The following is a 27,331-nucleotide window of genomic DNA, read 5'->3' on the forward strand; positions in this document are numbered from 1 at the left end:
CCAGCCGGTGTGGGGGTTGCTGGTGGAATTGAGCACCTCCAGGACAGGCGAGCAGGTGGGGCACCTACCTGTGCATAGTTGATGAAGAAAAGCTGGTCATGGGTCATTTCCAGGCCGGGCAGCTGGAAGTCCCTGCCACCTTCCATCAGCCACTTCAGGTAAGCCTGTGGATATCGGGTGGGCACTGGACATGGCTCTCAGAGGGTGCAGCCCGCCCTACCTCCAGACAGACCCAGTGGCTCCTCTCTTGCCCTCCCAGGGGGGCCCTACCTCTGATGCTTATCACCCTTCTGGGACCCTAGGGGCCATCCTTTACCACCTTAAAGTGCTGGTGACCATCGGAGGGCTGCATCGGTTGGCCCTGTGTGGGCCCCCTTGGCTCCCCCAGACTGAGCTCCCAGGTCCTGGAGGGTGGCTTGTCACTGAGGTATGGGTGCAGGGGTGTTGCTGAGGGGACTGTCACGGTCTATCTTATTGAGGTCTCAGTGAGGGATGGGTGAGATTTGGGCAGAGATGCTCTCATCCTGCCTACCCACCAGCATGTGGTGCTTCCCAAGGGCATAGATGGAGGAAGTTCCCTGAACACAGCTCAGGCTGGCTGGGGGCAGGTTCTGCCAAGCTAAGGGCTGCTTGTCCAGACTGAGCCTGGCTGCTCCCCTACCCTGTCCTTGAGGGATGCCCACCTCAACCCACCTTATATGCCTGCCGAACTCCTCCGTTGTCCGCAATGTTCTCCCCGAGCGTGCTGAACCCGTTCACCTGTGCACAGGAGGCAGGTGGGGGCCAGCCAGGGTCCTGTGCCCATGCAGCTAGGACTGGAGTGTGGTCCCCCAGGGTGCCCAGGGCTGGGGTGTGGACCCCTGGAATGGCCAGGGCTGGGGAAGAGAACCCTGGGTGGTGCCAGCAGTGCACTCACATTCTGCTCGTCTGCCAGGTCCCAGCTGTAGTTGCTGTACTGGTAGACCATGCACTCCGACTGGTCTCGGAAGTGCTGGGCCGAGAAGTTGCTCCACCAATCCAGCATGTTGCCGTCTTTGTCGAAATTCCGACCTGGGGGCGGGGGGGGGGGGGGACAGGTGGCTACCATGTGCTCCCTGCCTATACCCCACGCCCAGCCCGCTCGAGTGGACAAGGGCCAAAGCCAGCCTCTCTCAGTACCTCCTCCCAGCAAACCCCAGGATCTAGAGCTCATGGTTCAGAGAACAAACCCCTGAAGGGGATAGCAGGTTGTCCCGGGCTGCTTGGTTCCCTGAGAGAGAGGGCTACTGTTGCCATCCATGCCACTCCCTGAGATTAGGACCTGGGGTCTCGAGTCCCAGGGTCCTGGAGGCACTGTGCTTTGCTCACCCGTCCTGTGATGTCCAAACGCTCAACACCCCAGGTGAGGGGAGCCTGTGGCCCTTGGGGTTGAAGGTTGCCCTTGGAAGGAGCCCGACTGCTGAGCTTTGTGGGAAAACCAGCACCCCTGTGCTGCAGCTGAGCCTGCAGTAGTGGGAGCTACCACTAGAACCCAGCTGGAATGTTTGGCTCAGCACGTGCCCTGGCTGAGGGGTGCTGGTTGTCTCGGAAATGACAACCAAGCCAGGCTCCATGCCAGGCCAGGAGCTGGGAGGACCATAGGCCTGGTGGTCAGTGTTGCTTCCCCATGTCCCCAGGTCCCAGCTCCAGAGAGGGAAGGGACCAGTTAATCGGATGGAGTCTGAAAACCTGCTCTGCCACACAGGCACCTGGCAAGTCCCCTTTGTGCTCTGGGCCTCAGTATCCCCATCTAGACCACCAAGGGTTGAACAGACAATCCCCAAGGCCCCTCCTGGTGTATGTGTGAGATGCAAGGGTGCAGCTCTGCCCCTAGGCCCGCTGCAACCTCCCTCACCGTTGTCGTCAAAGCCGTGGGTGATTTCGTGCCCGATCACCATGCCGATGCCCCCGAAGTTCAAGGCCTGTGGCTGCTCCTTGCTGAAGAAGGGGGGTTGGAGGATCCCAGCAGGGAACACTGTCCCAAGGAGGACAAAGAATTAGCTGTGAGCTGGCACCCCAAGTGCTAGGTGCAGGGGTGGGCACTTCTGGGGGTCCTCCATTTAACCTGGCAATGCTGTAGGTAGACATGATGACCCCCCTCCCCATTTTATGGTTGGGAAAACTGAGGCTCAGGGGTCTAAGGGGTGGATCCAGGACTCAGGTCCACGTTCTTCCCACTAATTAGTGCTGCTCTCAGGGAGAGGGGCTCTGCTGCTCCCACCCTGTAGCCCCTCCCCCACCTGCCCCCTGAGGATGTGGACGAGGGAGCCATCCTGTGGGTGGGGAACATGGGGGAAGTGACAGGTACCCACTTTGCATCATAGTCTGGGAGGGGCCCAGGAGGAAGGGGGCTGGGGGTGCACTGGCACGGGAATGGTGGGGGCAGAGTTAGGGGACATACCAATCTGGTTTCGGTTTGGAGAGTAGAACGCATTGACCACCGCCGCCCCGATGATCCACCTGCGATGAATAAACCAGTCCCTTGAACCCAGTCTCCTGGGATCCCCCCTCAGGGTCCTCCCTGCCCTGGCTGACCAGAGCCCACCTTCGAGTGGGTGTGCCACAGGACAGACAGAGCAGGGTCTCTGGCCAGCTGAGAGCCCAGCCGTCTCCAAGGCTGGCCTGGCCCCTGGCGCTGTGGCCTCGGCACCCTCCTAGGCTGGCCGGGCCCCTGCCACCCCCCTCTCATAGCCCCAGTGCTCCCACCCCCACTCACAGATTTGGGTCCACCTTCTCCCGCAGCTTCTTGAGGCTCCTCTGGGCACCAGCCTTGAGGTTCTGCAGGCTGTTCTCAAAGTACAGGTCCTCAGAGAAGTTCAGCTGTGGGAGAGGCGCTGTCATTCCCGAGTGTGGGGGGGAGCGGTACCTGAGGTCTAGGTGGAGGGAAGGGCTCCAGGACCACTCGGCAGCAGGGACAGTGGCTTGTGGACTCTGGGGTCACTGGCTTTCAGTTCTACATGAATTCATGTGACGGTGAGCAAGCTCCCTAGTCTCTCTGGGTCTCCATCTTCATGTCCGAGGATGGATGGTAACAAAGGAGCAACCAGGGCCTGGTGGGCTGGGTTGAGTTAGTGGCTGGAAGGGACTGTGGGTGCCTTGCACAGACACCCCTCCAGCACCCCATCCATGACTGAGGGCCCCATGGTGGAGGTCAGGAGGGGTGGGCAGCCCGGGGCGCACATTGGAGTACTCCTCATCCAGCTGCTGGTTTCTCTCCTCCAGGATGTAGTCCGGGTAGCCGATTTGCTCATGGATGTTCATGGCCTGTGAAGGAGAGGGGCCATCTGTGTCCACCCAGCACAGGACCTTGGGGTCCTTCCAGCTTTGGTGGAGCTGGGTATTCTAGCCCCACCCCTCCTTGCCATGCTGCTTTAGGGAAGGGGCCCCTAGGAACCTGGACCCCTCCTCAAAGGGTATAGAGAAGTTGAGCTGGACGAAGAATTGACAGGCCTGGCCCAGGTCTGACCCTTAAGATGTGCCCTCCAGCCAAGGGACTAGGGAGGGGGCAAGGGGCTGGAAGGAAGCACTAGGCTGCCAATTATCACACTGGCACACAGAGGGTTCTGAGGGGTCCTGGCTCTCCTTACCAGGGGCCCTGCTCCCCAAGGCCGTAGTGACACCACCCATTCCTGGCCATTGGCCAAGGCTTGGCTTCTGTCCTGCCTCTGCCCATGGTCACCCTCCCCCCCCAGCCTCAGTTTCCTCATCTAGAAAGTGAGTGTGAGGACACCTGTCCCATGCCCTCATCCTGGGACTGCAGGGAGGGGGTGGAATCTCAGGAGGAGTGACAGGGCTCTGGTGGGGGTCATCTTGTGGCTCGGGCTGGGCACTGCGCTCCATCTGCCCTCACCTTCTCCTGGGCTTTGTTCTTGGACTCCTCGTCCATCCAACCCAGCTCGTCCAGAGTCTCCACGAACACTGCCCGCACCTTGTCAATGAGCTCTCTCACCTGGGGGCATACACGGCCCTCGTGATCTGGACATGTCTGAGGGTCAGTGACCAGAACTTGGGGCTCTCTGCAGGGGTCTGGCCTAGCGCCATCTTCACAAAGACAGCCTGGGCTGCCCCACTGTGGGCCTCCCCAGGCTGGGGGAGGGTGTGTGGCCAGGGGAGCAGTGGTGCTGATGGCCCCTGGGATGGATCCTCACTGATCTGCCGCACCGGCTTTGACCCTCATAGGTGGGCCCAGGGCAGGGCCTTCCCTGAACTCATAACCACATCCTTCCCCAGGCCAACTATCCAAGGCAACAGGAGGCTGAGGTCCAACAGGAGGGTTCAGAGCCACAGTGTCACGGGCACTCAGACTCAGAGTGGCTGTGGTAGGTCTCTGTGGTCTCCTTCCTCCAGTTGCCACTCTCCCAGGGGGAACACTAAGTGTAACCCTGCTGCTCCAAGACCTAGCTGGGCCCCCTCACTGGAGCAGGGAGACATGCTCCTGGGGGGTGATGTGGCCTGTCCTTCCCTGCCCTGGGGCAGGCATCCCTGTGGGGAGCTATACCAGCATGAGAAGACTTGGATGGGCCATGGGCAGGGGGTTCTGACCACACCAGAACGCAGGGCTACCTACCATCTTCTTGCTGTCTCTGGGGAAGGCTTCCCTGACATAGAGAGAGCCCACGGCGCTCTCCATGTTACTGTTGACATAGCTGACGCACTCCCGCCAGCGTACCTCCTCCACCGTGGTGCCATACAGCGCCTGGGTGGGGCAGGAAGGTGAGCATTGTCCCTTCATTTGTTCATTCCCCCACATTTACCAACATCTACCAACATCCCCCTCGGTCTTGGGTGGGGCCCTGGGATGTGATGAGGTGAAAAGACACACCTGGCCCTTGGCCTCACGGAGCCTGGGGCCAGTGCGGGGCACAGGTGAACCCAAAGACCCATCTTTCAGTGCTGGGTGTGGAAAGCAGAGGGCTACTGAGCTAGGCCAAGAGCTGGGCCTTTACCATGGGGCTGCTGGGGTCCTAGTTCAGCCCTGAGTTCCCCCTCATCTCCTGTCTGTACTACCATGGTCTGGCTGTCTTGCGTAGACTCGATCCCACCCCCAAAGCACTGAGGCAAGCCCTGGGGCTGCCCCTGGCTCAGCCACCAGTTGGCAGTTCTCTAGGGCCCAGTGTTTCCACCTCTGACAAGGACACGGACAGATCCCCTGGTCTGTCCACAGAGACACAGGGCTAAGGACAGAAATGGGCCCCACTTTAGAGCCTCAGTCCCAAATCTCAGCAGGTCTCGAGAGCCCTGCCCAGCGTCCTTGTCACCTCCCTGGGCTATGGGAGCTTCCGCCCCTAGGATGCCAGCCTGGCCGCTTTCTCTCCTCAGAGCTCCTGACTCAACACTGAATCGACTATCCAGCCCAGTGTGCCCAAAGTGGGGCTCCTGACTGAGCCACCACAGTGAAGAACCTTGGAGTCCTCCCTGACCCGCTCTTTCCTTCATCTCCTACATCTAACCCATTAGCTTTCCATTTCCACCTCGCCTCCCAAATCCATCTGCTGACAACACCCTGGTCCAAACTCCTATCACCTGGATGACCACATTAGCTTCCTGCGGTTCTCCTGCCTCCTCTCTGAGCCTGCCAGGCCTTTGTCCCCAGAGCAATCGCAGTGACCACACAAGCAAGAAATGAAATGGTATCTCCCACTCTGCACCCTTCCAGTGGCTTTAACTGCATGTGGACTGTACTCCCCCTGGCTTGGTCCCACATCAGTAGCCTCTGCCTCTCTCCCTACCCTCACCCCTACCTTCCCTATGGGCTGCTAGGGCCAGCCTCCTGGCCTCCTCCTGTTACTGCTTCAGGGCCCTGCTCTAGCTGTTTCCAATCCCTGGAAATCTCTCTCAGGTCTCTTCATGCCTGGGTCCTTCCTGCCTGCAAGGTTTCCAGAGTCTCTCTCCTCTGCAAAGAGACCCTCTCTGCCCTCACCCTAATCCCTCATATTATACTTTGGGGTTTTGATAGAACAAAGCTCTGCCTTGTTTGTTGTTCACCGTCTATGCCCAACAGGGTGGGCACCTCTTCTGTCTTGTTCATGGCTCTGACCTCAGTGTTGACCTTGGTGCTTGGCCTATAGCAGACCACTCAGTATCACAGGTTGACTGAATTAATGAATGATGGGCCAGACTCTGGACAAGGTCACAAAACTCCTCCACAGGTCTTGCTTACCTTGCGGTAGTTCACTCGCGTGTCCTTGAATCGCTGGCTCAGGCTGCTGATGCGATCCAGCACCAGACGCCAGATCAGGTAGTTCTGCATGGTCCTGGGGGAATAAGGCAGAGGGCAGGGGACAGAACAGGTGAGGGGTATTTACCTGGGCAGGGGTTATGGCTCTTGGGCTTTAGGCCAGCAGATTCACCCTAAGGAGGGATTTCAGGGAGCTGGAGAAGATCTCTAAGACAATCCCCTAGATACAACCCAATTGCCCCACCTTGCTTGAGATACCACAAGGAATGGTCTTGCATCTCTAATGTAAGCTCCATTGGCTATTGAACTTTAACCCCCTTGTAAGCCTCATGCCTCAGGGTAAATGCCTGAGAGGACCCTCTCCTGAGAGCAGGAGCTGTTGGGGAGGGGAGAGAGCCAGAGGCAAGGATGTGAGGCCTCCTGGGGCCTTCCCTGGGTCTTACCTGGCTGAGTAGGCATCTATGATGTCCTCAAGATTCCTGAGGTAGGGAATGCCGTAGACCACCACTTCCTCCTCTGGCAGCAGGTCAATCCTGACAGAGGCTAGCACAGTTTGTATGAAGACAGTCCAGTTAAATCCCTAGGGAAGGAGGGCGTGGGGAGAAAGAGGGAGCAATAGAGAGGTAGACACAGTTCCTGGGCATTCAAGAAACTCGGCCTCAACCCAAGACTGTTCCAGAAATCAGAGAGAAGGCACAGATAATTAGAATTAGATTAAAGGTGGGTGACATTATTACAGAGCCTACAGACTGTAAAAAAAAAAAAAAAAGATAATAAGAGGTTATCCTAATACATTTGAAAACTTAAGTGTAATGGAAAAAATTCTGGAAGAGCACAACTTAGCAAAACTGACAAAAGAATGAGAACATATGAACAGCCTTATATGTTAAATAAAGAAATCTTTAATTTAAAATATTCCCACAAAGAAATTTCCAACCCCATCTGGCTTTACCAGTGGATTCTATCTGATGTTTAAGGAAAAAATACTATCAACCTTTCTCAAACTTTGCAGAGAAGAGAAAAAGAGAAAACTCTTTTCAACTTGTTTTATGAGGCCAAAAGTAACCTTAAATACAAAGATAAAAATATTATAGTAAAATAAAATAATAAGCTAGTCTTATTTATGATCATAGATATACAACTTCTAAACAAAATATTAGCAAATAGATTTCAGCTATACATATATAAAAAGGATAAAACATTACAGCCAAATTAGATTTATTCTAGGAATACAAGTTTGGTTTAACATTTGAAAATCAATATAATTCACTATTATAACTGAATAAAGACGGAAAACCACATGGTCATTTCAATGGACACAGAAAAGGTATTTAATAAAATTTGCCATCTACTTATAATAAAACCTCTGAGAAAACTGGCAATAGAAGAGAAATCCCCTAATTTGATGAAAGGAGTTTATAAAAAAATAACAACCATCAAACAATAAGCTCTAGAAGAAAGATCAAATTTAACGGTGAAATGTCAAAAGCTTTTCCTCTGAGATCAGGAAGGAGACAAGATGTCTACCATCACTACTTCCCCATTATACTGAAAGTTCTAGTCATTCAATAAGACAAGAAAATCAAATAAAAGTGATTAGGCTTGCAGAGGAAGACATAGTGTGCACAGACAATTTGAAAACATCTACAGATAAATTGTTAGAATTAATAAGTGAATTTTGTAAGATTTCTGGATACAAGGTCAGTATTTCTGTATTTTGGCAACAAACAATAAGATAAATTACAAAATGATACCATTTACAGTATATGTGAAAACAATCATCCTCCCCCAGGAATAAATCTAATAAAAGAAGTTATGGATTAAATTTTGTCACCCCAAAATATGTACTGGAATCCTAATCCCTATACCTGTGGATGTAATCCTATTGGGAAATAGGGCTTTCTTTGTTATGTTAACGAGGCTTTATCCGTGTAGAGTGGGTCCTAAGCCGATCTCTGAGTTATAAAAAGAACAGATTAGATACAGACATGACCACATGTTGGGTGAGACAGATGCCATGTGAGGATCACGAAGAACCAAAGAATGTCCAGGCTTCTGACAAGGAAGTAATTGACACAGCTGAGACCTTGATTTGGACTGTGAGAACATAAATTCCTGTCCTTTAAAGTGCCCACTTGTTATGTTTTAGCAGCTCAAGGAAACTTAGACAGACGTGTAAGATCTTGAAATAGAAAACTACAAAACTATATAAGGTTCATGGATTGGAAGACTCCACGTTGTAAAGATGTCGATCTTCCCCAAATTGATCCATAGATTCAAAGCAATGCCTCTCAAAATTCTAGCAGGTTTTTTTTTTCTTTTGGAATTGACAAGCTGAATCTAACTTGTACATGAAAGTGCAAAGGAGCAAGAGTAATCAAGAAAATCTTGAAGAACAAATTTGTCAGACTTACTCTGTTGGATAACAGGATTTATTATGAAGCAACAGTAATGCAGTCGCTGTATGATTGGTACAAGGATAGACAAAGACCAATGGAACCAAAGAGAGTCTACACACACACACACCCACGCACACACACATGATTTTTAACAACAATGTCCTGAAGAGCAGTGGGCAAAGAGAGGTCTTTTCAGTAAGCGGTGCTGGGCCAACTGGACGTCCATAAGGAACAAATGAAATGATTCCTACATCTCACAGCACATAAATCAATTCTAGGTGGAAAGTAAACCTAAACAACCTTGGGGATAGGAAAAGTTTTCTTAAACAGAACCGAAGAATACCAACCATGAAGGAAAGGTTGATAAGCCTTTGCAAAGTTGATTAATTGGAGTACTTCAAAATCTCGTTTGAAACTAAAGAACCATTAGGAAAGTAAAAAGGCAAGCTGCCAAGTGGGAGGGGATATTTGTTACACGTAAACTGACCAAGAAGTCATACCCAACATATATAAAGAACTCAAATAATCAATACCACCACCCATCTATCAGTTTGTTGTACTGTGGTGGCTTGAGTGTTATGATGATACTGGAAGCTCTGCCACTGGTATTTCAAATACTAACAAGGTCACCCATGGTAGGCAGGTTTCAGCAGAGCTCCCAGACTAAGATAGAGTAGGAAGAAATGCATGGTGATCTACTTTCAAAGATTAGCCAATGAAAACCTTATGGATCACAATGGAACACTGTCCGACTTGCTTGCTTTGGACATGCTAGAGGAAGACATCATGTTTGGTGATGTAGAGGGGCCAACAAGGGCATGGGAAGCCTTGGTGAGATGGATTGGCACAATAGCCACAATAATCAGCTAGAACTTGCTGGTGATTGTGAGGATGACACAGGATCAGGCAGTGTTTTGTTCTGTTGTACATAAAGTCAAATGAGTCGGAGTTGGATTCAACTTGATAGCAGCTAACAACAACAACATACAATAATAAGAAAAAGGCAGACATTCCAGTAGAATAAATGGGCAAGAGACTTGGGCAGACATTTCACGAAAAGGGATAACCAGTTGGTCAACCAAAAGGAAACATGCTCAACTTCATAAGCCATCAGGGAAAGGCAAATTAAACTCACGACAAAATTCCTCTACACGTCCACTGGAGTGGCTAAGATGAAAAAAAGGACACTACAAGTATTGGCAAAGACATCTTACACTCTACTTTTGGGAGGGTATTTTGGAAAACAATGGTTTGGCATTGTGTATTAAAGTTGTCTGTGATAGGATGATATCCATACGCCTACAAGGCATGAAAAGGGATATCCTTACTGGTGTCAGATGGATCCTGGCTGAAAGCAGAGAATAGCAGAAAGATATTTACCTGCGTTTTATTGAGTATGCAAAGGCATTTGACTGTGTGGGTCATAACAAATTATGGATGAGATTGCAAAGAAAGAGAATTCCAGAACACTTAATTGTGGTCCTGAGGAATCTGTACTTTGACCAGGAAGGAGTCATTCAAACAACCAGGGGATACTGTGTGGTTTAATGTCAGGAAAGGTGTGTGTCAGGGTTGTATCCTTTCACTATACCTATTCAATCTGTATGCTGAGCAAATAATCCGAGAAGCTGGACTGTATGAAGAGGAACGGGGCATCAGGATTGGAGAAAGACTCATTAACAACCTGCATTATGCAGATGACACAACCTTGCTTGCTGAAAGTGAAGAGGGCTTGAAGCCCTTATTGATGAAGATCAAAGACCACAGCCTTCAGTATGAATTACACCTCAACATAAAGAAAACAAAAATCCTCACAACTGGACCAATAAGCAACATCATGATAAAGGGGGAAAAAATTGAAGTTGCCAAGGATTTCAATTTACTTGGATCTACAGTCAACACCCATGGAAGCAGCAGTCAAGAAATCAAATAACACATTGCGTTGGGCAAATATGCTGTGAAAAATCCCTTTAAAAAAAAAAATCTCTTTAAAGTGTTAAAAAGCAGAAATGTCACTTTGAAGACTAAGGTGCACCTAACCCAAGCTATGGTGTTTTTAATCGCATCATATTCATGCGAAAGCTGGACAATGAATAAGGAAGACTGAAGAACGATCAATGGATTTGAATTATGGTGTTGGTGAAGAGTATTGAATACACCACGGGCTGCCAGAAGAATGAACAAATCTGTCTTGGAAGAAGTACAGCCGGAATGCCCACAGAAATGAGGATGGTGAGACTTTGTCTCACATACTTAGGTCATGTTATCAGGATGGACCAGTCCCTGCAGAAGGACATCATGCTTGGTAGAGGGTCAGTGAAAAAGAGGAAGCCCCTCAATGAGATGGACTGACCCAGTGGCTGCAACAATGGGCTCAAGCATAAGGATTGTGAGGATGGTGCAAGACCGGACAGGGTTTCGTTCTGTTGTACGTAGTGTGGCTATGAATTGGAACTGACTCTACAGCACCTAACAATAACAACCATTAAAGTTGAGCAAATGCATGTTGTACAACCCAGCAATTTTATTCCTAGGTATATATTCAACACAAACACACTGCTCACCAAAAGACACTTAAATTATTCAGACAAGTCCAGAACTGGAATCAACCCCAGAGGTCCATTAACAGTAGAATAGGAACCTGAATTGTATGTTCTTAGAATTGAATAAAGTGAGCCCCCGTTGTACAGTGGTTAAAGTGCTGGTCTGCTAACTGGAAGGTCAGCGGTTCAAACCCACCAGCCGGTCTGTGGGAGAAAGATGGGGCAGTCCGCTTCCGTAAAGATTACAGCCTTGGAAACCCTATGGGGCATTTCTATTGTGTCCTGTAGGGTAGCTGTGAATCGGAATTGATTCAACAGCAATGGGTACGAGTAGAATTGAATACTACTCAGAAATCAAGATGAAAGTGCCATTGAGAGATATCATGTTATGGACGAATATCACGTACAAAATGTAGAACAAAGGAAGCCAGGTGCAATGGAGCACACCTGCCTGGGCCCAATGATACCAGAAGGGTGTGAGAAGTCAGGGTCATGGTCACTCACCTTGGGGAGGAATGCGGGATGGTGACTGGGATTGGGCAGGAGGGAGGCTTCTGGGATGTTGGGAATGATCCTGTCTTGGATTGAGTAATTGTTGTATGGACTTGCTCACTGGTGGCAGTTATTGGCATTATATTAGCATTATAGAAACATTATAAATCAAAGACCCAAAACCCTGGGGGTCCTGGCTCTTCCAGAACCTGCTCCCATGCCATCGCCATGGCAACTTCAGGCCACTTCGCTATCCTTTCTCTCAATGCCCATATCTAGTTCTCCTTCAAAATAAATCTGGAAGCCATCTCCCCACCCCCACCCCCTGCCCTACCTGTCCTGCAGCCACTTGGGCCCAAGACTATTATCTTCTGCCTGGATTGTGCCTCGGCCTCCCAGCTGGTTCCCTGATTCTTACCCTTGTCCCCTTTGGTCCATTTCCAACTCAGCAGCCAAAAGGAAAAACAAAAACAAAAAACCATTGCCATTGAGTGGATTCTGACTGATAGCAGCCCTACAAGACACAACAGAACTGCCCCATAGGGTTCCCAAAGAGCACCTAGTGGATTTGAACCGCCAACCCTTCAGTTAACAGCTGTAGCTCTTAACCACTACTCCGCCAGGGTTTCCCAGCAGCCGTAGTGACCCTCTAAATGTACTCAGATCCTGTCACTCTTCGGCCCAACCCTTCTCTCTCTGTGTCAAAGTTGACGTGATCACCCCCTTTACTGCCCTGACCTCATCGCCCCCAGGCACCTCCTTGCTGTCTTTGAGTGTGCCTCAGGGTCTTTGCACTTGCTTCAGACAGGGCAGAGCTGAGCTCCCCCTCCATGTCTACACTCATACGTTGCCTTTCCTGTGAGGCCTTTCCTGGCCACCCTCTTCCCACCCACTTCCTTGTGGGTTCACATATCACCACCTAATGAATTCTCAATGTCCTTCTCTTTTTTCTGTCTGTCTCTCCCACTGGAACCAGGCTCTTTGAAGCAGGGGGTTTGGTTTGTTTTGCTCACTGATGGAGCCCAGTGCCAGAATGGTGCCGGGCTCTCTGAGGTTCTTGTCCCTGCCCAAGCTCTCTGCTCTTTGACTGCGGTTCTTGTCCTCCCAATGCCCTCCACTCTCTGACAGGGTTCTGTCCCTGCCCATGACCTCCACTCTCAGACTGGGGTCCCACCCCTGTCTATCCCCTACTTGGGTGGAGTCTGTGACTTTGGGCCCTTTAGCAACCCCCTCAGCTTCCTGATCAGGGAAATGGAATTATCCTAGCAGCGACCTCATGGTGACCTATGTTTATGTCCCAGGACAGGCTCAGTTTACACTCTGTGTCCTGGTATAATTTATAATTGCACTGTCCCGCTCTCAAAGGGACCCAATTTGGGTGATAAATTACATGGTCCCCTGATTGGGTGAGGGAGGGCGTAGTTCTGAGGCTTAAGTGAGAGACGCAGGGTCAGGTCAGGTGGGTTGGGGCCCTGTGCCTTCGAGGATGTTCTTCCTCCTCTATCCCCTTTGAGACGAGGAGTCTCGGTGAGTTGGCCTCTGTGCCGCCTCCTCCAGGAAGCCTCACCTTCAGGTTAAACCTGCTCTGCAGCTCCCCGAGGTCCATCCGGTGGTACAGTGCCGTGACGTCATGCCTTTCCTCCTGCGGCGCTGTGGCCTGCACAGCGTGGGCATGCTGTCACATCAGGGCACTGGGGCCCAGGCCCCCAGCCACCACCCCTCTGGCCCTACAGCACCCGGCCTCACATTCGCTAGCTGCGTCTCCAGGTCCAACACCTGTGCCATGTCCTTCTGCACCAGGAAGTCATCCTTGGGGAGGTTCATGTCTGCCCTCAGCATCGTGGCCACCGAGATCATGAACTGCAGGTAAGCGTCCCGCACCTGGGCCAGAGGTGGGTGGGTGGCAGGGTGCCTGAAGTACAGAGCCAGGCGTCCCTGGCTACCTTGGCCACCGCTTGTCGGGCCAGCCCTGGTCTCAGGGCTCACAGCCTGGGATGAGGGCATTTCAGACTGCCTATGCCTTTTTTATGCCCCCCAGGCCAGGGACCCCATCCTCACATGGCTGATTCAGGCTATCACTTGCATTCCCTAGAAAAAGCCTGCCCGAAGAGGCTCATGGGGTTGGACCAGCGGCTCTCCCAGACCCTGAGCCTTGGAGCTACCCCTGAGGGCCACGCCCAGGCAGCTCCAGGCCTCAGTCAAGTCCAGCCCCAACCCTTCTGCTGTGTGACCTCAAGTCCCTGGGCTACACAGCTGCGCTAGCTCCGCATGGGTTCTTACTAAAGGTCAACGCTGCTGGGTGGCCTGGGTCAAGGGTGGGCCACCTTGGCCAGGCTCCCTTAGCTACAGAGACCTCAGCTGTTAGTCCAAGGCTTCTTCCTACCTCTTTCCCCATCCTGTCTGCCGGGTCCCAAGGGACAGGGCTGTCCTGGGGTCTGAGGGTCAGGGAGGGGTCCTGGGCATGTTTGTTCTCCCGGACCCGCTGTCTTCATGCCCATCCTGGAGCAGGCTTTCCTCACTGCATGGAGGAATCACAGAGGCCAGCTCCCTGGGCCCCTGGGCCCCAGGCTGGGCCAGAACACCTGGCCCGTTTTAGCCCACAGCCACCTACTGTGACCATGGCTGTCTGGTATGGGCCCTTGGGTGATGATCCATTCCCTGTTGCTCTGCAGAGCTCCTGGACCTGCTTTCCCAGTCCATGGCCCCATCCACAGCCCTTTTCTTTGGCCATACCTATCTTTTCCCCTGGCTCTAGCCATTCTTCAAAGCCTTGCTCACAGCTCACCTCTTCCAGGAAGCTCACCTGTATTGCTCCATGCACACCTCTTGCTTTTGCACATTCTGCTACCCTCCCGGTGCTCCACTCCCTGTCCTTCCCCTACCTCAGGGTGAGTTGTCCACACCCCCTTACACCCCAGCTGCCCTTGCCAGCCTCTTGGCCTGGCTGGCCACTGGCTCCTTGTTTCTCTCTTGACTGTGAGCTCCCAGATGCAGGAGCAGAACGGCTAAGGGTGTGAGCTGAGGGTCCAGGCGGCCCTACCCCAGGTCTGCACTGGCAAGACGGGGTGACAGTGTGCTCCCCCTGGCCACTGAGGCTGAGCTGAGCTCAACCTGGAGCCTGGCACGGGGGTGTTCAGGGCATGTTCCCTGCAGTGATGCTAGGGGATGATGGTTCAGACTGTGCCCAGCCCACAGTGCCAGGCTCCACCGACTCCGGTGTTACAGAAGGCTGGCTGAGTGGGGGCCACAGGTGGGCATGAAAGGGCAGAGAAGGGGACCCAACTCAGAGGTGGCAGGCAGGGAAATGAGGGGGTGAGGGGTCAGGTTGGGCATGGGGGCAGGGCTCTGCTCACCTTCTGGCTGCTGTCCTCATTGAAGTAGTACTCCCGGGATGGCATGCCCAAGGTGGGCTGGTCTATCTGGAGACATAGAGGCTGTGAGCCTGGCCCTCTCCTCCCTTCAACCGCATGGGGGGGGGCAGGGAGGGGCTGGGTCACCTCTCCACTTGGAAAGATCCCCAGGGCTCCGGAGCTCTGCTCTGTCAGTGCAGGACACAGGGCTAACAGGCTGGGTGGGAAGGTGGGCCACTCCCTGCAGGGCCTTGAAAGCTGACATGGGCCCAGAGTCGGGGCATGCCCCCCACATGGCCTCTCATTGGCCTCTGGCCAGGGGCCAGAGGAAGCTCCCGAGGGTCAGGCTCTCAGCCCTGGCACCAAAGGCCTCCACTGTTCATCCCCAGACCCAGTCTCGGCTCCTGGGACACTCCTCCCACTGGGTTCGAGATGGCGGACAAATGGACACCAGGTTCATCAGTGGTGGGTGGACAGGACCAGGGCTCTCCCCTCCCGCTGGACCCAGGCCCTGCCCCTGCTCCGCCCCCTGCCCCACCCCTGCCCCGCCCTCAGCACAGCACGTACATAGATGATGTGGCGACTGGAGTTCTGGTCATCGGTCCAGATGAAGAGATCGACAAGGACGCGCTTGTTGAACTGAGTGTTCATCACAGCCAGCTGCTGTTCCAGCTCCCACCTGGGGCCTGAGAGTCAGTGTCCCCTGTGGGGGAGCGGCAGGACCCTCCAGGGTCTCTCAACCTAGCCCATCCTCAGATGGTGACTCCACTGGTGGGTGCCAGGCCAGGGGCACTCAGGGACCCATGCCTGGGTCTCGGCTGTGAGTGCACCTAGGGGCCTGGGGGCCCATGGGGGATGCACCCCTGCAAACAGCCTGCAGGATACAGCCGGGCCCTCAGTGCAGTGTGAGTGCTGGGGGCTGCCACAGGCACGAGTGACCTGAGGGCACAGGGCAGAGCAGAGGCGCTCTGGCTGGGGCTCTGGGACTCGGGCCTGTGTCCAGGGGCCTGGACTGGGAGATGAGTCCACCCCAGGGCTCTAGAAGGGACTCATCTGCAGGCAGGTAGGCCCCATGTCAACAGTGAGCATAGATGCCCTAGCACGGCCTGAACTGGCTCCCAGGACCCTAAGGTTGGCACTGGTAGGTTGGGCTTCTGGGGGCTTCCAGAGAGAGGGTGGCCAGTCAGGTGATCAATGGGCTCAAGCCAGGAGGGCACCCTGCAGCCAGGAGGGCACCCTGCAGCCAGGAGGGCACCCACTTCCACAAGCCCCTCGTCCACTCCTGAGGGCTTCTGCTTGCCAGTCTGGAGGCTGGCATAGAGCCACTGGCCTCACCTGTGGTCTCGTTCCAATTGTCCATGGCCACCGGCCAGCCTCCCACTGCTGCCAAGATGTCCAGCAGCGGCTGGGAGTCTCGCTTCTCGATCATGCCTGAAGAGGGGGTGGTGGTCACTTCCCTGGGCACGCTCATGTCGTGTACATGCTGTCATGCAGACCATGAGATGTGGCACACCCAGCATGTCCCCAGCACCCCTCCCGCAGGCATGGAGCTGGGGGCTCTGCAGCACAGGACACAGAGGGCCTGGGAAAGAGCAGTGCCTGACCAGGGTATGCAATGAGACCACGAGGATTGCTAAAGGCACATGAGCCCACTGGGCAGAGAGGACGGGTTGGAGGCGCCAGGACTGGGAAGCGGGAAAGTCGGTGAGGGCGGTGGGTGGTGAAGGAAGCCCAAGAAAGAGGGGGCGGCCAGTGGGGAAGTGGAATCATCCAGCCAGTCCTCTAAGAAGACTCAGAATTTCGGCACCTGGTGTGCTGGGAACTGGCGTGGGGGGAGTGCTGGAGGAAGCCCTCAGCGACTTCCGTTCCCAGCAGTGTGACAGGCTAAAGACGTGGGACAGCATTTAAAACTCAACTTCTCAAATGCAGCAATGGTCTGGCAAGGGACTTAGGAGAACTTAAGTCAAAAATTAAGCAGAAGTGGGGACACTGTAGCAGCCACTTGCACCGGGAGGGGTCTGCCTCCACTGGGAACTTGACCTTCAGTGTCTATGGGGCGGGGAGGGGACCAGCCCAAGGTGTCCAAGTGGGGGTCTCAGTGAGACGCCTCTCCCCATAAAGCTGGGGGCCTGGGGAGTCCTGCTCTCAGGTGCACTAGAAGTAAACCCACTTTCCTCCAGGAGACAACTGGGACCAACAGTTGCCTTGACCCCTGTGTTGAGTGGGGGAAAGGTCTCCCCAGAGCATCCACAACTGCTGCCTGGGACTGCAAGCCCCCAAGCAGGGGCCTAAAGGGGCCCCAGGTGGGCGGTGCCCAAGCAGCTAGTGGAGAAGCAAATGGAAATTCTTCGGTAGGAACCAAAATGCCCAAAATCCCCTTCCCCCACTGCGGTTTTCCTGGGCCATCCCAGGCAGCCCTCTGCTGGCACCCTTCTGCTGAGCAGCTGTGACCTGGGGTGTGTCAGGTGTGCCAGGGGCATGGAGCAGCTGGCAGGAAGTCTGTGCCTGGGCCTAGTGACCAGATGGTGGGACAGCACAGGGTCCCTGACCAGAGTCCTGGGTGACACCTGCTCCCAAGAGTCCTGAAGGTGGTGGAGTGGGCAGCCCCCACCGCCCCGCTCAGCCCTGGCAGCAGCCCCCCACTTCACTCACTCTCGTTCATACAGGAGCGGTACAGCATCTTGGCCTTCTGAACCGCTGGCCGGTCCTTGGAGGTGGAATTCTCCAGCACCCCTGGGGGCCGAGGGGAACTCTCACTGGACAAAGGGCGAGGTGGCTGATGGGTGTCCCCATGCCATCCTGCCATGCTCAGTGAGAGGTGGTTCCTGCACCCTGTGAAGGCTTCATGCTAAGGGATCCCTTCCCTCTTTTTCTCCCTGGACAAGGGAGGAAATAGGGGCCATGGAGGGCCCTGGGCTGCCCACTTGCCCAGCCAGCCCGAACTGCCATCCCCCCACCAGTGAGTACCCAGCTTCAACCCCCTAAGCCGTTCTCCACCTTTGAGGATGACCTCCAGCTCGTCCCGAAGGATGTCGAAGACGCTGTACCGTGAATTGGTCTCAGGGATCACATGGCGCTTCAGCCAGCCACCACATGCGTACTGGTAGAAGTCGTCACATGGTTCCTGGGATGGGTCCATGTTCTGGAGGATCCTCGCAGCTGCTCGGCCCAGAGGGGAGGGGAGGAAGAGGGGGGACAGAGTTGTGGATGCCCCAATAGCCTGCCCTTTGGGAATAGACTGTTGGATAGTCAACCCCAGCTGCGTGTCCTTGGGAGCGTTCATTGCCCCCTCCCAGCCTCCGGGAGATTGGAAGTAAGGGTGGGGAGGTCACTCAACCTGGATTTAAGTTCTGGCATTACCACTTATTAAACACGTACGTGGCCTTGAACCCTTGTGGCCTCCCTAAGCCCAGGGGGCATCCATCAGTCCCGCTCGAGGACCCAGGTGATGATGGAGCTAAGCTGGGACACAGGAAGTGCTCAGCTATTGGCACCCACCTCCTGGTTTTGGCCCCTCTTCTCCTGGCCAGGACCTCCCATTGGCCAGTGCATGTAATCCCTTGGTGAGGGGTGCAGCTCTTACCACCGTGGGCAGGGGTTGTGGGGTGGCTTTTCCCTAGGGCCCCAGAGTGTTCAGGGGACAGCCTGGCCTAGAAGCTCCCAGCTGAATGCTCTCAGCTGAGACCTTCCTCCAGGATCCTCTCCCAGTCCCCTCCCCAGATCTCTACCCAGGACCCTCCACCTGGACCCTCCACCTGACCCTCCCTCACATTCCCATTCTACTTTCTTTTGGCCTAAGTCGCCTTTGAGGCTGGGGTCCTTGAAGAAAGTGTTACCATGGGCTTCTGTGACCCCAACAGTGGCAGAAAAGCCACATTTTTGAGTTCTTTTCACTAGTGCTGCTTCCTATCACATTCCCTGGATTGTCATCTGCAAATAGCAGGCAAGGCCTCCATTGTAAGGCCCAGGTCTGGGGGACTCGAGATCAGAGAGTAGTCTGTCCATTTTGGTCTTTCGTGAGTCTAGAGAAGACCCTCGAGGGACCCAGCAGCTGCTTCAGTGTAGCTTCCAGGGGTCCTATTTCTGAAGAGGCCGTGGCTGGCTGGTGGGGTGAAATAGGCAAGAAACAAGGCGAGAGCCAATTCCTGCCCCGAGGGCTGGTGTTGCTCCCTGTTCCTCTGCTCATGTTGAGCCTGGGTCTGCCCCACCAGGGCTCAGTGGCCAAATGTTCCCAGCTGCTGCTTTTGTATGTGGGCAGGGCCTCTGCCACTGTCAGGTGGAAGGGGGCCCAGCCCCTGGGCAGGGCAGTGAAGGCATGAGGTGAGGGAGCTTACCTGCTATTACACAGCCGGGGGTGGTGCAGACCTCCTTCATTTCTTGGATGGCTGCGAGCAGGGAGCAGCGTGAGCAGAGAGACAGGCCAGGCTGGTGGTGCCGGGTGGGGGTGGATAGGGGCAGGTGGGGGCTGTGCCTCACCCCCCACCCTGTCCCTGGTGCCCAGGCCTGGGGCCTGAAGTCATGGGGAGCCTCATCTTTGCCTGGCCCCTGCAGCTACCTGGAGCCCCTTCCCATCCTCTGCCTCCCTGACTTCCAGCTGCCCCTTGAGACCTGAAGCTGGCCATTCTGCCCTCCCTCCGTCTTGCTCAGACAGATCTCAGCTGGTCAGGGGCCAGCACCTCCAGGAAGCCTCTCTGCACATCCCTAGCCCAGTCTGCTGCCTACTGGCTTCACTGATAGCTGCCTAGGGATTGGGATGGAGCAGACACCCCCCTCGTGTCCCCACCTGTCCCCTCTTCCCTGGGGGTACTCTGGGGGCCAGACGGTGGGTATGTGGAGGAGCTCTGCCTGGCACCCTGTCCCTCCTCAGGTCCCGCCCTTGGAAAGGCCAAGTTTCTAGCCCACAGCTTGGGCTTATGTTCTGGTTGGGCAGGAATGCTACCTCGGGGTTTCCGCTCTACACTGGTCGTCTTGTCCTTTGAGAAACAAGGTAGACTAGTAAAAGGTGGCAGCTTCTTCCCTAGAGAGAGACAGAAGACTTGCTCGGCCACCTGCCTGCCTGCTGCCTCCTGGGACAGCACCAGAGAGTTTCTTACATTTGGTGTCCTAGAGTGCCTAGGGGCTCCCTGCTGGGCTGAGGTCTGCGTGCAGCCCCGTGCTGTCCCCCTGAAGTGAGGGCTGGTCACCATGGTACCAAGAGCAGGAACCCAAGTATCTCTGTTTCCTGGTCCCACACCTGTGCTTCTCACTGGCCTGGCTGGGAGCAGTGGGGAGGAGGGCTACCTTGGGTTGCTGGTTCCACCTTGTCGTGCCCTCCCACTGCACCCCTGGTCTCCACCCACCCATGGGGCCCACAGAGCTCCTGAGGTGGTATCTTTCTCCTCAAAGAAGCTCCTTTGACTTCTTTTTCTCTGCAGGGTCACCCTGAACACCAGGGCTATGGTCTAGACCCACACAATGGGTCCCACCAGGCCAGAAGAGTAGGGTTCATTGAAGGTGCTGTTGTCCACCCTGAAGAATTTCTGTCCCATTAACAACTCTTAGCCCAACACTTCCACCCTCACTGTCTGCTGAAGGTGCAAAGATACCTCCCTTCACCCCCCAGTTACACCCTGAGGTGGCTGCCTGGTCAGCATCCAATCTTCTGGGGTGGGCTGTGAACTCTTCCCAGAGAGACACATGGGGAAGGAGGGGCAAGGTTCAGGGAAAGGGCAAGCCAGGTCTGGGCACCTGCAGACCTGGCTGTTGGCTGAATTTCCCATCAGGGGAGGCACTTAGAGACCTGGAAGGAGGGACTGAGAATTGTTCAGATCAGGGCTATGGGCAGGGCAGGGACCTGGCTCGTCTTGGGCACAAAGATCACAGAGAGGGTGCCAGAAAGCACATCAGTGTCGTGAGTTCTGTGGGGTCTTGGCCATTCAAAGAGGCATTGATCAGTGGTGAGTGGGGGAGGTGTTCTGTCCTACCTGTTGGCTGCTGCTCTTTCCATTCATCCACTTATTCATCCATTAACCCAACATCTGTTAGTGCCTTTTATAAGCCAGACCTAGAGCAGGACGTGGAGCCCTCGTGGTGAAGTGGTTAAGAGCTCAGGCTGCTAACCAAAAAGTTGGCAGTTTGAATCTACCAGTTGCTCACTGGAAACCCTATGGGGCAGTTCTACTCTGTCCTACAGGATTGCTATGAGTAGAAATCAACTGAACAGCACACAACAACAACAACTGTGTAGGACACTGGAAATTCAGAAGGGAGTCCCACAGGGTCCCTGCCCTCAAGGAGCCCACAGTCTGCTGGGAACACAGATGGGAAGAGAACAAGCTGTGCTGCTCTCCTGGAGGCAAAGCTGAGCTTTGGAGAAAAGGACAATCCCCACAGGCCAGAAGCAGAAATGAAGTGCTAAGTGGGTGCTTAAATCATGGCTGCTCCCAGTCTCAGTAACCCAAAGCCTTGGGACTAGTGGCTAGACCTTGCACCTCAGAGAATCACACCAGCAGAGAAATAGTTGACTGAAAGATACTCTTCCCTCAAGCAAAACGAATGATGAGAAGGGATTTCTGCTTCTGATTAAAACGTAGAAAGGCCCAACAGACTTTCTTCCACTCTAGCAAAGATTTAACAACAAGATTTAAATTTCTTCATCAACGCTTTGTAGTTTTCCATATATAGACCCTGGACATATTTTCATGGTTTCAAAAACTCATAATGTTGACATATCAGTTTTTCCCAGCATGGTCTATAGATACAACTCAACTCAATCAAAATCCCAGTGAGCTGTTTTGTAGATATTGACATACTGATTCTAAAGTGTGTATGAAAAAGCAAAAGACCCAGAGTAGCCAATGCAATGTTGAAGAAGAAGAACATAGCCAGAGGACACATACTACCTGATTTCAAAACATACTATAAGGCTACAGTAATCAATACAGTATGGTATTAGTGAAAGACTAGACACGTAGATCAATCAACAGAGTACAGAGCCCAGAAATAGACCTACACAAATACAGTCAACTAATCTTTGACAAAGGAGCAAAGACAATTCAATGAAGAAAGCACAATCTTTTCAACAAATGGAAAAAATGGTGTTAGATATCCACATGCAAAAAAATGAACCTAGAGACAGATCTTACACCTTAAACAAAAATGAACTCAAAATGCATCACAGATCTACACGTAAAATGCAAAACTACAAAACTTCTTGAAGAAACATAAGATAAACATGACCTTGAGTTTGGTGATGACTTTTAAAATATGACACCAATGGCATGATCCATGGAAGGAAAGTGATAAATTGGACTTTATTAAAATCAAAAACTTCTGCTCTGTGAAAGACACTGTAAAGAGAATGAAAAGACAAGCCACAGACTGGGAGAAAATATTTGTAAAACACATACCTAATGAAAGATTTGTATCCAAAATATACAGAGAACTCTTCAAATTCAATAACAAGAAAACAGACAACCCAATTTAAAAATGGGTGAAAGATCTGAACAGATACCTCATCAAAGAAAATATACAGTTGAAAAATAAGCATATGAAAAGATGCTCAACATCGTTTGTCATTAGGTAATTGAAACTTAAAATAGCAATGAAATACCACTACATACCTGTTACCCATTGCTGTTGAATTGATTCCAACTCATAACAACCCTATGGGACAGAGTAGAACTGCTCCAAGGAGCAGCTGGTGGATTTGAATGGCTGGCCTTTTGGTTAGCAACCAAACACTTCACCACTGTGCCACCAGGGCTTCAAAAACTTATTAGAATGGCTAAAAACAAAGACCCCCAAAATAACTTACTATACCAACTGCTGGTCAGGACGCCGAGCAATGGGAACTGTCATTCATTGGTAGTGGGTATGCAAAATAATAGAGCAACCTTCGAAGACATTTTAACAGTTTCTTACAAAAGTAAATATCCAGCAGTCTTGGCCCTAGGTATTTACTCAACTGATTTGAAAACCTATGTCCACAGAAAAGTCTGCATGTTAATGTATAGCAGCTTTATTCATAATTTCCAAAAGCTGGAAGCAACGAAGATATCCCTCAATGGGTGAATGGATGAACTATGCTACGTCCATACGATGGCGTATTATTCAGCAATAAAAGAAATGAGCTATCAAGTCATGAAAAGACATGGATAAATCTTAAATGCATATTGCTAAGTGAAAGAAGCCAGTTTAAAAAAGATCTATGTGGTATAATTCCAACTATATGACATTCTGGAAAAAGACAAACTATAGAGATGGCAAACAGGGGTTGACAGGGGCTTGGGGGGTGAAGCACAAAGGATTATTATTATTATTTTTTTTTAGGGTGGTGAAACTAATCTGTATGATACAGTAATTGCAAACATAAGACATTATGCATTGGTCAAAACCTGTAGAACTTTACGGTGCAAACTTTAATGTATGCAAATATTAAAAATTCATTTAGGTAGGAGGTCAGGGGATCTCAATGTGGAAGCAGAATGAGAATAAAAGTGTATTGCAAATATGTGAAACAGTCTCACTGAAAGAAGTAGGGAATGAGATATTGAACTAGGTAACCTTGGAAATTAGTGGAGTCTGTAAGACTAAAGGCAAAAAGAACTGTATATAAGTGCTGTACGGGTTAACAATTATGAAATCATTATACATGTTTAGGAACCCTGGTGGCCCAGTGGTTAAGAGCACTTCTGCCAACCAAAAGGTTGGTAGTTTAAATCCACCAGCTGCTCCTTGGAAACCCTATAGGGCAGTTCTACTCTGTCCTATAGGGTTGCTATGAGTTGCAATCTATTTGACAGCAGTAGGCTTGGTTTTTTGGTTTATACATGTGTACACTCAATGCTCATGGAAGCAGCAGTTATGAAATCAAACAGCATATTGCACTGGGCAAATCTGCTGCAAAAAACCCTTTTGAGTATTAAAAAGCAGAGATGTCACTCTGAGGACTAAGGTGCGCCTGACCCAAACCATGATATTTTCAATAGCTTCATATGCATGCATAATGTGGACCAAAGAAGAATTGATGCCTTTGAATTATGGTGTTGGCCAAGAATATTGAATATATCATGGACTGCCAGAAGAATGAACAAATTTATTTTGGAAGAAGTACAGTCAGAATGCTCTTTAGAAGCAAGGATGGCAAGACTTCGTCTCATATACTTTGAACATGTTATCAGGAGGGACCAATTCCTGGACAGGGACATCATGCTTGGCGGAGTGGAGGCTCTGTGAGGCAGAGGAAAACCCTCAAAGAGATGGGTTGACACAGTGGCTGCAACAATGGGCTCAAATATAGCAAAGATTGTGAGTATGGTGCAGGACTGGGCAGTGTTTAGTTCTGTTGTACATAGGGTAGCTAAGAGTCAGAACCGACTGGACAGCACCTAACGACAACAACATACATGTATATTGGAATTGAACAAGTAAACAGATAGCAATGATGAGAGCCAGGTTTATCACTGTTAAGAGAGGGAGGTTACAGATAAGCAAGGGGAGGAAGCTAAATGATCCATCTGGTAATGGATTAGTGTTGGAGACATCAGTATGAATTCACATTTAGCATTATATTGACACAGATGGTTGCATATAGAAATATTTATAGATAAGTATATATATACAGGTTAGTTTTTACACGCATATATTTTTCCTTGCTTTGTTAGTTGAGAGGGATTAGAAGCAACAACATCTAGCTCCCAGATCTTAGATTCTAATATCATTCTCCAATAAAAAGAACTCCAGGGCTCCTTGGAGAAATGGCTGATTCTACGACTAGGGTAGGAAATATACAAGATTAGCCTGGAGTGCCAGAAAGTAAGAAAATGCTAAAAGAAAAAAAAGACAACAACGACCCTCCCCTCCCATGACAGGTATATGTCAAAGGGCACAGGAGCCAATTGAAAGAGCTCCCAGTGGCCAAAGTTGGAACATTTGAGCAACAAACTGAAGCAGAATTGGATTATAAAGCAAAGTATAAAATAAATATCAATGAGTCCATGCTCTCATAAAGAAATCATCGAATAAATAAATAAGGGGGAAGAGATAAATCTCCAGCGCAGCAAATTCCAAGTAATTTGCGTAGATGCTCCAGCCTAAGCACACGAGCATTACTCCCCACTCTTTAAGTATTAAAAACAAAACAAAACAAACTCATAGGACAGAGTAGAGCTGCCCCATAGAGTTTCCAAGGAATGGCTGGTGGATTTGAGCTGCCGACCTTTTGGTTATCTGCTGTGTTCTTACCCACAGCACCACCAAGTTCCAGATCCTTAAGTATGGGCTACGTATAATCACTTTCTCCCAGTGAGTACAACATGGAAAGGGGGAAAGAAAAGAATAACCTTACAGTGAAGAAAAGGAGCCCTAGTGGTGCAGTGGTTAAATGCTTGGGTGCTAACCAGAGAGGTCGGTGGCTTGAACTCACCCAGCCGCTTAGTGGGATAAAGCCGTGGAGATCAATTCTCGTAAAGATTACAGCTTTGGAAGCCCTATGGAGGAATTCTACTCTGTCCTACAGGGTCTCTATGGGTTGGAATCAACTTGATGGCAAACGACAACAACAACAGTGAAGAAACTTGACAAACACTATCTTAGTGATCCAGGGTTACATCAATGGTGATAAGTCATACTGATGATATGTATCCTTGACATGACGTGACGAAAATGATCTTCCTCCTCAAAACACATTACCCCAGTATGTTGCGAGGTGCCATGGAGTCTGCTCTGACTCACAGTGACCCTACGTACAACAGAAGGAAATACCTGCACCATCCCCACAATCCTTGCTATGCTTCAGCCCATCGTTGCTGCCGCTGTGCCAGTTCATCTCGTTGAGGGTCTTCCTCTCTTTCACTGACCTTCTACTTTACCAATGATGTCCCAGTATAGTCTTGGGAAAAATATCAGACAAATCTCAGTGGAGGAAAATTGTATAAAATAGCTCACCAGTAATCATCAAAACTGTCAAAATCATAGAAAAAAAAAGAAAGTCAGAGAAACTATCACAACTAAAAGGCACCTAAGGAGACATGGATACTAAACATAATGGGACATCCTGGGTGGAATTCTGGAATAGAAAAAGGACATGAGGAAAAAAACTGAGGACACATGAAAACCTACGGACTTCAGTTAATAGCTATGTATGAATATTGGTTCATTAATTGTGAAAAATACACCATATTAATGTAAAATTTTAATAATAGTGGATACTGGGTGTGGGACATATGGGAACCCTCTGTACTATCTTTGGAATAATTCTGTAAACCTGAAAGTGTTCTAAAATACAATATTTACTAAAAACAACAATAATAACAAAAAAACCCCTGAAGATGGGATCTGAGGCCTGTGGAACAATAGCAAGTCGTTTAAGGTATGTCTAACCGGAGTCGGAATCGACTCGATGGCACTGGGTGGGACTGGGTAACCAGAGTCCCAGGAGAGAGATGATACGCGCCAGTGCAATCTTCAAAGAGATAATGGCCAAGAAGTTTTCAAAATTGGTAAAGGATGTAAACCCACATATCCAAGAAGTGCTGGGTATCCCAAGCTGGATAAACAGAAAGAAAACCACACCTAGAAGCACCACACTCAAGCTACTGAGAACTAAAAAGAAAAAGAAATTCTTAAAAGCATTCAGAGGAAAAATAGACACATTACACACAGAGGAAGAACAATAAAAATAATGGCTGACTTCTCATCAGAAACAATGGGGGCTAGAAAAAGAAGAAAATCTTTCAAGTGCTGAAAGAAAAACCAAAACCTACAGGAACCATTCCCAAAGCCAACTCTTCAGACAGGCATTGGACTGGACAATGGGATAGAAAATGATACTGGTGAAGAATGAGCTTCTTGGATCAGGTAGACACATGAGACTATGTGGGCAGCTCCTGTCTGGAGGGGAGATGGGAGGGCGGAGGGTGTCAGAAGCTGGCCGAATGGACACGAAAAGAGAGAGTGGAGGGAAGGCGTGTGCTGTCTCATTAGGGGGAGAGCAGTTAGGAGCATATAGCAAGGTGTGTATAAATTTTTGCATGAGAGACTGATTTGATTTGTAAACTTTCACTTAAAGCACAATAAAAAGAAAAAAAAAAAAAGAAAAACCAAAACCAACCAACCAAACAACAACAAAAAAAACCCCTACTGGCTTAGAATTACATATCCAGCAAAACATATATTTCAAAAATTAAAGTGAAATAAAGACATTTCAGACAAAGCCGACAGACTGTTTCCAGCAGACCTGTACTGCAATAAATGCTAAAGAATATCTTCAAGCAGAAAGAAAATGAAACCAGCTGAAAGCCTGGTTTGGTGGTATCTTAGTTTTCTAGTGCTGCTATAACAGAAATACCACAAGTGGATGGCTTTAACAAA

General features: G+C 50.9%; 1 protein-coding gene across 1 annotated transcript in view; it reads right to left on the minus strand.

The window, feature by feature from the left end:
- MMEL1 (membrane metalloendopeptidase like 1) overlaps positions 1-27,331 on the minus strand; it is a 39,337-nt gene that overhangs the window by 682 nt on the left and 11,324 nt on the right. Inside the window, exons 2-22 of the mRNA XM_049875864.1 lie at positions 19,920-19,997; positions 19,536-19,544; positions 19,315-19,365; positions 17,978-18,139; positions 17,633-17,713; positions 16,316-16,411; positions 15,548-15,666; positions 14,984-15,049; positions 13,377-13,511; positions 13,198-13,287; positions 6,640-6,776; positions 6,179-6,272; positions 4,586-4,714; positions 3,869-3,967; positions 3,199-3,282; positions 2,735-2,838; positions 2,420-2,478; positions 1,874-1,993; positions 917-1,050; positions 694-759; positions 69-164 (exon numbers count right to left, since the gene is read on the minus strand). Coding sequence (XP_049731821.1) covers positions 69-164; positions 694-759; positions 917-1,050; positions 1,874-1,993; positions 2,420-2,478; positions 2,735-2,838; positions 3,199-3,282; positions 3,869-3,967; positions 4,586-4,714; positions 6,179-6,272; positions 6,640-6,776; positions 13,198-13,287; positions 13,377-13,511; positions 14,984-15,049; positions 15,548-15,666; positions 16,316-16,411; positions 17,633-17,713; positions 17,978-18,139; positions 19,315-19,365; positions 19,536-19,544; positions 19,920-19,997 — 2,009 coding nt within the window. The remainder of the gene's footprint in view (positions 1-68; positions 165-693; positions 760-916; positions 1,051-1,873; positions 1,994-2,419; positions 2,479-2,734; positions 2,839-3,198; positions 3,283-3,868; positions 3,968-4,585; positions 4,715-6,178; positions 6,273-6,639; positions 6,777-13,197; positions 13,288-13,376; positions 13,512-14,983; positions 15,050-15,547; positions 15,667-16,315; positions 16,412-17,632; positions 17,714-17,977; positions 18,140-19,314; positions 19,366-19,535; positions 19,545-19,919; positions 19,998-27,331) is intronic.

Source organism: Elephas maximus, chromosome 3 (assembly GCF_024166365.1).
Source record: "Elephas maximus indicus isolate mEleMax1 chromosome 3, mEleMax1 primary haplotype, whole genome shotgun sequence".
Lineage (NCBI taxonomy): Eukaryota > Metazoa > Chordata > Mammalia > Proboscidea > Elephantidae > Elephas > Elephas maximus.